Source organism: Schistocerca nitens, chromosome 5 (genome assembly GCF_023898315.1).
Source record: "Schistocerca nitens isolate TAMUIC-IGC-003100 chromosome 5, iqSchNite1.1, whole genome shotgun sequence".
Lineage (NCBI taxonomy): Eukaryota > Metazoa > Arthropoda > Insecta > Orthoptera > Acrididae > Schistocerca > Schistocerca nitens.
The window spans coordinates 354260573-354272657 of NC_064618.1; the positions used below are offsets into that span (position 1 = coordinate 354260573).

A 12085-nucleotide genomic window follows, 5' to 3' on the forward strand; every position below is an offset into this window, starting at 1 on the left:
ATTTTAACCCACCTCTGGGACACGGTTATTTGCAACTTTTGGCATAAATAATAATTAATAAGACGCATAGATAATACTTATTGTCTCTAGTGCTAATGTCAGGTGGGCTTAACGTTTCCGAGAAGTTAAGAGTCTTCCAGCATTATTGTCCAAGGTGTTCCGCCCAATGCCCAGTCTAATAGGGAATAGTGGAATAATTATTAAGTTTTACCATTTTGACGAGTCCGTTTTATAAACAACATTCGACCGCGAGCGCTGGAGCAACTGCCGTTAAAAACTCACCCCAGCGCTTTGGTCTTTAGAAAGTGAAGCCTAGGCAGTAGTGCAGAGTTTTGTAGCGGCCATTAGCCTTACTGTTGAGCGACAGAGACTGGCGGGATTTAAGGACACTGATACAGTTCAGATAAGTAATAATAATCAAGAACTTTTCAATTACGACTGTGGGGGCGTTAGTGTATCTGTCGGAATACCATAACAAAAAGAATTCTGACAATCAAATTATTGTCATAAAATTAGGAAAAAAAAACAATTTATTGAGAGACGGTATTGCAGTGTCTGTGCTGTTCAGAACAAGCACTGCAGTATCGTATGTACCCACAGACACCGAGCAGGCGACATACAACGAAATTGCCCTCCCTGTACGGCAGTACACATAATGAATATACCACTGCAGGTTGCAGACACGCGGTTGACGACGACGTCGTGCTCGAACATAGTTCCGTTTCAGCCGCGCTAGATAGTGGACGTTGTTTACTGCTGCGCTGCACCCCCGTGTTTACATCGCTGTCCTTGTGCTTCGCCGAGTGCTTTCCGTCCGCTAATCTCCGTGTTCGTTCACATTCCTTGTGATCTGATCGCTCCTTCTGGTCGTGCTGCTGCTAATTGGAATTACGGTTGTTTAACCTAAATTTCGTCGCTGGATTAACCATGGCTACAAACCTGAGGAAGAATTCTCTAGTATTTGCTTTTTACAAGGAATCCCGTCCTGTTCAGCCGACATCCCTGGAAATAAATGACTGGATTACACAGGTATTTGGTCTCAGTTCTGAAACCGTCCATACCTGGCAACTGGACCAGGAAAAATACTGTACCGAGCGAGGTGGGGTAGTGGTTAGCACACTGGACTCGCATGCGGGAGGACGACGGTTCAATCCCGCGTCCGGCCATCCTGATTTAGGTTTTCCGTGATTTCCCTAAAATCGCTCCAGGCAAATGCCGGGATGGTTCCTTTGAAAGAGCACGGCCGACTTCCTTCCCTAATCCGATGAGACCGATGACCTCGCTGTTTGGTCTCTTCCCCCAAACAACCCAACCCAAAGATACTGTGTTTTTGTCAAGTTATTCAGTGGTGCGACTGTTGATACAGTGTTACGAAAGTGGGGCTATGAAGTAGATTTTCTGTATAGAAATGGTTATAAAAATAAGGTTTCCATCTATAGAGCTGACATTAATTACAAAACCGTTCGTGTCTTAAATCTTCCACATGAAATTAAAAATGATAAGATTAGGGGAGCTCTTTCAAACTACTCGCACGTTAAATCAATTGCAAATGAAAGATGGTCGCCTCGGTTAACACTGCAATGTTTCAACGGGGTCCGCTGTGTAGAGATGGACGCTAAGACGAATATTCCGTCTCACATAACTGTTTGTTTATTCAAATTGTTTATACAGGTCAGGAAGCTACATGTCATGTATGTAACGAAACCGTCGACTTCAGACAGGAATGTCCGCGGCGAACTGCTGTTCTTGAAAGTACTTTGATACAGCGTCTGAGACTTTCCTTAAACGATCTGTTACCAAAGAATAACCCGGATCAACTGGTTGCGGATATTAACGCAGCGGGCCAAGCTGATGTCCCCCTTCACAATAACAGTCAATTTCCCCCGTTAACAATAAAGGGAAACACTGTTAGCACTACTCGTGAAACTGAAATGCAACCGAAAAAACGACCTCTGGAGACAGCTGATAGTTGCTCAGAGGACGATCTGTCCTGTACAACTCCCTCAGTTCGCAACCAAAAACAGTGTGATGCGGAGGCAGAGGAACCGGAAGGTAGAATGCGAATGGAAACTTGTGAACAGAAAGATAAAAAACAAGCGGAACTAGAAAATGAAGGGGGGTGTAGTCAGTCTTAATTTGCAAGAAACAACAGGTGAAATAGCTGATAGCAAAGATCAGCAGCTATCTGTTAGTAAATAAATTCAGGGAGAGGTTGCAAAACTGCCGTCTCCATTTGTTTCCCTCGATCAGGAAGTAAGAGATATTAGTAAAGAACAATGAAGTGGTGGCCAAAAGGAAATCACGGTCAGCACCGCAGGGCAGGCGCCAGCAACAGAAATTGCGAAAGCGTCTGCTGGTGCTCCAGATGAGCCGCGAAGTAAAATACCGACGCAACCAAATGGGAATGTAGCTCGTAACCAGGGGAACGGGAAATCTGGAAAGGGCGACCCAATCCCAAAGAATGTTCGGTACCAGACGGTCCCACACGAATCACTGGAGAAAAAACAGAAAGCTTACAATGAAATGTCTGCTAGCGGTACAAGATAAAACCTCAGAAGTTGAAAAAAAAACACGACAGTAACTAATAAACTGATTGAAGTGTTATTCCATTTTCAGCGTTCCGAGAAACCTGTTAATAGTTTAAGTGAACCCTGAACCACAGGAAACTAAATTAGTTCATCAGAACAACTACATAGTGACAGCGCAATGACGCAATCGTATTCTGTCACCACTATAAACATAAATAAAATTACGTCCGGTTTGAAATTATCAGCACTTAAGGAATTTTTTGTACGAATCCGCCACTGATATTGGCCTGTTACAAGAAGTTTTAATGCCGGATTTAGTAATTCCCGGTTATGTCAGTTACATAAATGTGATTCACGAAACAAGTGCTGGAACAGCTGTTTTGGTAAGTGAAAAGATTCCAGAAAGTGAGATGCAACTACTGGAATCCGGAAGGGGAATAGGACTAAATATCTACGATGTGGCTATCATCAACTTGTATGCCCCTGCCGGAAGTTCTCACCGAGCTGACAGGGCACGTTTCTTCAAAGATGAAATGATATACTTGTTAAGGAAAAATCCAAGATAGTTATTACTTAGAGGTTATTTTAATTGTGTTTTTCATCGAAAAGATCAGTTACCTAATTTTAATTTCTCAAGTGAACTAAGACAACTAGTTACTGGTTTAGAGTTAAAGGATATATGGGAAATCAAATACCCCTCCATTGTTGAGTTCATTTATGTCACGGCAACATCTCGTAGCAGGACTGATAGATTATCTATTTCTACAAATCTTGGAACTTCCGTGACACAAGTAGAAACCATGCTTGCGTAGTTTTCAGACCATTCAAGTGCCTTAGCTTGCATAAATCTAACAAGACAGCCAGTTCGCCGATTCAAGAATCAGTGGAATTTGAACATTTCCTTGTTAGTAAATCATGATTTAGAAAACCTAATTAAAGAAGCATGGGCAATATGCCTGCGTACTCGTAGTAGATATGCCACTTCTGTCGACTGGTGGGTTAAAATGGCGAAGCCAAAGTTAAGGAAGGTTCTTATTCAATACAGTGCCCAGAGCGCAAGAGAAATGAAATGCACTATGGAATATTACTCTTCCGTTTTGGGAGATCTCTATGATCAGGTCTCAGTAGGTTCCTCATTTCGGATAGCAGACATAAAAAAAGTCAAAGTTACTTAATGTCAAGAGAAATCAAATGGAAGGGTTGAAAATAAAATCGAAGGCAAATTCGGTGTCAGAAGAGGAAACTACTTCCCTGTATCATTTAGTGAAGCATGCATCCTTGGAAGAATTCCTGGACATCCTAGCCCCACAGCTGACAGAAGATGACAACGAAAATTTTCTCAAGGTTGTCAGTGAAGAGGACGTGTATGAGACTCTGTGAGCCTCATCACCAAAAAAATCCCCGGGACTAGATGGTCTGCCAGCAAAGTTTTTCATCCGTTACTGGCCAATAGTGGGTGCGAAAATCACGGACGTTGTAAATGAGGTTATTCAGGGTAAAATGATTCCGGCTGAGTTTAAGGAGGGTAAAATTGTTCTTGTGCCAAAAAATTATGGAAACAAAGATTTAAATAGTTTTCGCCCAATTTCACTGCTGAATTTTGATTATGAATTAATAGCTAGAATAGTAAACAAGAGAATTTCATGCCTTACAGATAAAATTATTAGTAGACATCAGAACTGTAGACAAGGCAGAACCAGTTTTCAAAATCAAGCAGAATTCAGGGATATCATTGCAATAACTTCTGTAACAAACATAAAGTGTGCTTTATTTTTATTTATTTTTTTTTACATTTTTATACGGCATACGATGTAGTAAATCATGAATATCTTCTACAGGTTGCAGAAAATAGGTTTCAACGATAGGTCATACAGCTGATAAAGAACATAGCAATTGGAATAAATGCAAAAATAGCGGTGAATTGTCAACAATCCAGGCCTATACAAATAAAACGAGGTATTCCTCAAGGAAGTCCTCTGTCCATGTCGCTCTTCGCCATTCCACTGGAACCTTTCCGCCGACATGTCCATGCTAGATTAAAAGGCTTAACATGATCAGGAAATAAAACATTTATAAAAGCCTATACTGACGATATAGGGGTCATTATAAGGAATAGTGAAGAGGTAACCACGCTAGCAACAGTGATTCATACGTACTGTAGAGCATCTGGAGCCAATGCAAACGAAAAAAGTAAGATGATAAATCTCAGAGGTTTTGATAATATCAGTGTCGAATGGGCAAAATTAGTCCGACAACATAAAACACTTGGAACACCCTGACAGCATTCCTCATGATAATGACGGCTTTAAATTGGAAAGTTGCAGCAGATAAAGTGCAAGGAGCAATTATGCATAATCTAACTCGATGTATGAACCAAGTTCAAAGAACAAAGTATAACAACTCATTCATCCGTGCTAAAGCTTATTATACTGCCCAGTTGTATTCAATAGCGAGAATGATAGCAAGGAGAATAATGTCCAAAATCACCAACTTTTTGTGGAAAGATGAAGTGTTCAGAGTACCTGCTAAAGTAGCCACTTTAGATCCTAAAAATGGTGGACTAGGATTAACTGATATAACGGATAAGGCCTCTACACTTTTATCAAAAGGCAAGTTAATTTAATAAGAGACCCGAGAGAAAGCATAACCAGCCAACTTTTCGAGATAATTAAACCTAGAAGCCTGCTTCCCCCGATTGACGTGCAGAATACTAACAGTCGTTTAGAGCATGTGAGCGTTTTCTATGTTGAATTCAGTTATATAAGTGCCGAAATCAGACAGTCACGACACTTAGCTTCAAGAGCCATAATGTGGGAACGAAAGAAAAGCGGAGGAAGGAACAAAATAGAACAACAGTTTCCAAACATTGATTGGACTGAGATTTGAAAAAACATTAGTTCCAGTGTGCTCACGTCTTATATAAAACAGTCATGGTACAAGACAGTTAACAACATAGTTAGCACCAATGAAAGACTGTACGCAGTCGGTCTCTGAAACAAATTTGTGTCAACAATGCCATCTAGTTGGCACAAGAATTCATAGATACACTTGTAGGGGTCATATGAATAGTTGGAAATGGATCCGAGAGGAAATAGTTCAAATGGCTCTGAGCACTATGGGACTCAATTGCTGTGGACATCAGTCCCCTAGAACTTACAACTACTTAAACCTAACTAACCTAAGGACATCAAACACATCCATGCCCGAGGCAGGATTCGAACCTGCGACCGTAGCAGTCGCACGGTTCCGGACTGCGCGCCTAGAACCGCGAGACCACCGCGGCCGGCTGAGGAAATAGTTCTGATTACGAGGACATCCCCTGAGAATTTATCACTGTCATTGATACACAGGCCTTGAGCATGCTATTTCCCAGAAGGCAAAAAATAACGCTGTGTACTGGTTGCTCGGAAATTTTGTTAATTACGTCATTAACAAACTAGTATCCGACAGCACCATAGAGTTCAAGGTACACATGCTGCGTGAATACCACAACATTAGAAGTTATTCGAATCACAAGATAACGTTCGGTAATATGTTATTAAAAATTATACTTGAAAGAATGGGCATTGATTAATATAAAAAAGAAGGCTGTGTTGACAGTAATGTATTGTAGTTACCTTAAGGATATTATTTAAATTTTTGCTGCAAATTTTTGGTGTGTGCTTTTTCTACTTCAGAAAGTAGTTTTTGAAATTTTATAAGCTAATGTAAAGAACTTATGTGACAGTCAGATTGTGTGTCTAATAGTGTCAAAACACAAAACATTAAAGCTGTATTATTGGTTTATAGTATATAAAAAAGGGTGGCTTAATGGTAAGGCGTTCGCTCGCGATAAGCGGGAAATCCGGTTTCGAGTCCCGGTCAGGCACAAATTTTCACTGTCGTCAATCGATTACACAGTTGATGGTTGTCCATATTCGCAATAGGGAATACATTTCATGTAGGATTATGAGGTGTTATCAGTTTGTAAAGCGAGAAGAGTCATGAAAAAATATCAATGTTCAATAGAACCAGAACATTAATACAATCAAGCAGTGATGTTACATGTGGTGCAGAGCATGACAGAATAATCATACAATGAAGGCTTTCACGACCGGATGGTACTGTTGTTGATAATTGTTCCTGGTTATATGGCCGTGGTCGATGGACCACGGCCATATAACCCGGAAGAATTATCAACAACATGACAGAATAAATCTGAGAAAATCTGTCGTATTAAGAACCAACCGTGTTTGGATGCAATTTTTGGATTTTAGAACTGCGAACAGAGTGGAGTTGAAGAGAAGTACGCTAAATAATATGGGGCACCCCAAGGTCAAAGCAATGACAGATATTAAAGGCACAAATATCAAACAAACGTGGCACACAAAAATAATGGGACAATACGAGGATAGTAGGCTTAGAAAAAGAAAAGGAGGATGTATCCGATAATGATGAGGGACCAGACGCGAAAGATATTAAATGTATTCGCAGTTGGGAATATGCATAACCATCAGCTGTATAATGGAAAGACGACAATGAAAAATTTTGCCGGATCGGGATTGGAACCCGGATTTCTCACTTATCGCGATCGGTCGCCTTACCATTTTTTTTATTTTATTTTGTTCGATATAGTTCGCTGCGTTTGGTCTGGGCGGACGTCACGAGACTTCTGTTCAAATTGATCGTTGATTCCTTCACCCCGTTTTTTTTAATTTTTTTTTTTATTACAGAGAGCAAGCAGCCCTCTTTACCATTTGGCTATCCGCGTATGGCGCACGGCCACACCCAAACATCCATATGTCGTCAACCATGTGTCTACAACCTATACTGGTATACTCTCGTGCGGGGGAGACATTTTACTTTAAAGCTGATTGCCTTGTGATATTGCAATGCCTGTGTTATTCGGGAGAACACCTGCAACACCGGCACTGCATTATCGTAGATACGAAAGAGGATATTATTAACGAGTATTTCAAGAAATTAGTTATAAATTTAAGAACTGAAAGAGATGAGAACAGAACTACTTAACAGTCAGAAAAAGCGATAGGAGCAGGATACATGTTAGCTCCAGGGCAAACTGAAAGAGATAATGGACGAGACGGTTGAGACATTTGCTGCGTCTAGAAACAGAAGTACATGACATAAGTAACATGACGAAGAAAATTACAGGATGCATGAATGAGAGCAGGATGAAAATGTAGGACATGAATAAGGGTATGGAAAATACGAAAACTTACATGAGCTCAATGAATAATGACATGAAGTCAACAATGACAAAATGCGCTCAGAGCTTTACCGCAAAGTTTCGTTAATTTGAGGGAAAGTCAACAACGAATGCAATATCAAAAGACATGGCCTCGACAAGTAAAGAATGATTGCAGCGTAGAAACAAAACAGAGTCATGAAGCTCATCACAGAAGTCTGAAAGAAGTTCAGGAAGTTCGGGTGAGTCCAGATGATGTTAGCAAGGAAACAACTAAGAGAGGCTAACGATTCGAAGAGAAGGTAGGCGAAGAAATTACCGAAATTGCTGGAAAAGTGTTCTCGCTAGCAAAAGAAAGTGATCAAACAAAACTCTTTAAAAAATGAAAACGTGAGACTTTCCTACCATTCCTGGACGAAATATGAAGAAAAAGAGTGATCTAGTCACGAGTTCATTTAACGCAGTTTCATACTGTAATAAGCAATTAATGACAGATAAATTGTTCGATATGACAGGCGGAAGGCATCTAGTGGTATTCTGCGACGAATGTTGAAAAATGTTAATGAACAGGGTACGAGAAAAAGCCGTATCATTAGAGCAATTGCTTTCATGGGATATCTGAAAATGGATACTGAAGGTCCGAATGGACTGTGTAAAATCTGAAGAATGTCCAAAACATGGAAACGAGGAATTGAGAAACAGCAGTCAGCCTAGGGTGAATACGCTAAAATTCAGATGTTTGCAGGTAAGTAGGTCAGAAATCGATTTCAGTTACGAATGCAGATCTAATTAGACGTACGTATGAGAGTGGTAGAAGCCCATTGCATTACAGCATGTGCAGCTGTTTTTTTACATTTCGCAATATTACATGTAGTTGCTTTCCGGGTAAATGAATGATCAGTTCGCTTTCATTTAGCAGAACGTAAAGTACATAATGACCGGCTGTCTGCTGAAGGAAGAGTGTCACCCATAAATACATATCGAATATACTTAAAAATATCGAAATTTGAAAGAAGACAATAACCGTGGTTGTAACAGATTCCTTCGAAAGTGGAACCGTCATTGTAGACAAATGGAGAGTGCAGTGGACGAAAGAAATATCATAAAGAGAAAAATTCGCTAATCTAAATTAACAATTCTGTTGCCGAAAAAGGAAGAGGCACGATAAAACACTAGACCAGAATTTTGGAAGACTCGTGAACCGTTTCCGCTTGGGTCGTCTAATATGTATCTTATGTATTTCCTCAAACTCACTAAATTAAGTGCTCGGATGAGAGCTTTAATAGGATTACTTTGTGATAGATGTCTAGTCCATGCCCAGTGCTCTCGTGGTCCATCTACAAGAACACCATTATCGTCAGGTGGTGCCACCATCTCGAAATAGTCCAGAGAATTAATGTTGTAATGTCCACAACAAACAGTATGAACAGTCATTACATGCTTACCGAAAGGAAGGTGGCCCTCTGTATGGGGTAGACCCCACCAGCAGTGAGACTCAGAGGCTTCTGTGCCCTCGCCATGACCACCAGCAGTGCTCTCTGGAATCTGATGTCGGTATCTGGCCAGCCACAACTGTATGCAGCCACGGACACCAGCTCACCCTAAAATCACGAAACAGACCAATATTTAACTATGAAAACTGCAAACAACTCATTATCTGAAGGTTCACGGGAATTGTTCACTTTTGGAGCGAATGAGAGTTAATTCGTTATGAAAGGTATACCCTAATTACATTTCTGTAGTACAGACTAATATGAGCCTACTTCGTCGAGACACTTCTGTGACTTTGGGAGATCACATAGATTCCTGTTGTTTCCGTCTATCTACTCTCTGAGATGATCCTATATATTATCTGTAAATCCGACAATTTAGTTGTTCCCTGGTGTTCTACGAACTAATTTTGTTATGACCAGGGTACAGTACAGACAGAATAACAGCAGTCAAGTGGACTGGGAATGACAACGCTTTTATTTTGGAACAGTAACAAAACGAGGTAACCATCTGGTTCTGTGTGAATTACAAAAACAGATGACATTTGGCAAGCAACTCCTTTGAGAGTTCGTGATGAAGCCCTAAGACAGTGAAGCAAGCGTGTTCGCCGAGAGGGGAGTGTCCAGCCACAGTCGGCGGTAGTTGGGAGCATGTGTGCTGCGAATGAGGGACCTTTTAATAATCGGAGTAAATGGTCGACGAATACTCCAACTTCGACTGTCGTCGGTGGTTGGGAGCACATGTGCTGCGAATGAGGGATCGGTGTCTTCACGTGCCCAGGGTTTACTACCGACGAAGACTGGCTGTCGAAGACCGTAAGCCGCCCTAACTACTCCCTTGGCGAATGACCCCACGTGATCTTTGCAGAGGTAAATAGTCAAGCGATAGCTGCACGTTATGGCTTCGATAGCAATACGTGGCTGGCTAACAGGCGCCTTTGCTGGTTGCAGACGACGCCTGAAGACTGGCCACCCGCTGATTGAAGATGTGTGTGCGGTTGTCGACCGGTCAGAGGGTGGGGGCATCTACCAGGAATTTCTCATGTGAGACATTGTTTTGGAATGCCATGGATCAAGACCAGGGGCGGGTAAACGTTACACGCGGCTCATGAGCGCACAGCGCTGCACGTGTGCTGCTCGCGTGCAGGCGTCGACCGGGGCTGTGGCGACATCCGGCAGGTTGCGGCAGTGTAGTGCCAGGCTAAGCTGCGGACGTTGATGCGAAGCGAGCACTATGTAGTGAACGTTGTATTTCAAGAAACGGAGAAGTGGAGATTTGCTATCTTTTAAAAAGTAATGGGAGAATCATTTTTTCTTTGTGCAAAAACGTGAAAATTCGAAATGTTTAATATGTGGCAGTATTCTCGCTGGTCAACGGAAGTTTAGTATTGAAGGCCATTATAATAAATTTCACAAGGACGAGTACAATTTACTGTCGGATTCTGAGCGGATGGGGAATTGACTGAGCTTAAGAAGACCGATCTGACGATACCAGATGAATCTGTCTTAGTTGGCCGGCCGGAGTGGCCGAGCGGTTCTAGGCACTACAGTCTGGAACCGCGCGACTGCTATGGTCGCAGGTTCGAATCCTGCCTCGGGCATGGATGTGTGTGATGCCCTTAGGTTAGTTAGGTTTAAGTAGTTCTAAGTTCTAGGGGACTGATGACCACAGCAGTTAAGTCCCATAGTGCTCAGAGCCATATGAATTTGTCGTAGTTGCTGTTGTCACGAGAGATCTGCGACTTTCTCTCGTCATGTCTCTCATCTAACTGATCTAACATTTTATGGAGCACTGTTTTCAAGTTTTCAGGACGACAACAATAATAGCCCAGCGGTATGTGCAAGTTATAAGACTGCGCTTAATATAGCGAGAGCTGGAAAACCATTTGCTGAATTAATAAGTCTCGGTTAAGAGCAAACATCAGTGATGAAAATTTACGTCACTGTTTGTGTTTGTCTGTATGTAGAAATTTTGTTCCAGATATTAAACGTATTGTAAACTCCACCTGTGATAATTAAATAAAACGTATCGTAGGTAATAGGTACTCTTTCAAACCATGATTTCCTTCAAACACTCCTACTAACCTTATTGATTCACTCAATAAAGCAAGCTAGGAAACAAAACGCATTACAGAGGAAGGAGCGGACAGAAGGTATGGTGGGGATGGGAGATAAGCGGGTGGCCTGCTTGCCCCTGTGTGCACGCGGAACACCTGTTAACTGCACGCGTGCAAGTGCACCGCACATGTGCAGGATTCCTGCCCGCCCCTGATCAAGACAGTCAGGTAGACGACGTGTTTCTTGACATCAGGAAACCATTTGGCTCAATACCTATCCTACGTTTACAATAAAAAGCACGGTCGTACGTAGTGAAAGGAGACATTTGTAACTGGATTTTCGGTAGGGGGCACGCAGCATTTTACCTTAGTTGGACGGTCCTCGGCCTAATTAACTTTAGGCGCGCCCATGGAATTTTGCTGGGGCCATCGCTGTTCATGTTGCATATGAGTATTAACGATCTTGCAGACAATGTTAATAATAACTCAGACCTCTCGTAGATGATGCAGTTATCTACCGGTATAATAATGTATACTGTCTGAAAAAAACTGCACACGTATTCAGTTGTATCTCCATAAGATTTAAAAGTGGTTTAGTGTCATGTGACTGAGTATCAAAGACGCAACTGGAGTCGATCCGCTCATACAAGTACTTCCAAGTTACTGCAGGGATATCAAATGCAACCATCATATAGGCTGAAAAGGTAACATCACCGATTTCGTCCTAATCTACCGTGTATGCAGGGCTTAGCCGGAAACGAAAGTCACAGAAGGGGGAGTTCCAGATAGCCAAGCGTTTAGAAGTAAGTAGCATATTTGTAGCGG

At 41.7% G+C, this 12085-nt stretch overlaps 1 protein-coding gene across 1 annotated transcript in view; it reads right to left on the bottom strand.

The window, feature by feature from the left end:
- Window positions 1-12085, bottom strand: part of LOC126260883 (odorant receptor 43a-like) — a 66544-nt gene that overhangs the window by 3154 nt on the left and 51305 nt on the right. Inside the window, exon 3 of the mRNA XM_049958325.1 lies at window positions 9159-9314. Coding sequence (XP_049814282.1) covers window positions 9159-9314 — 156 coding nt within the window. The remainder of the gene's footprint in view (window positions 1-9158; window positions 9315-12085) is intronic.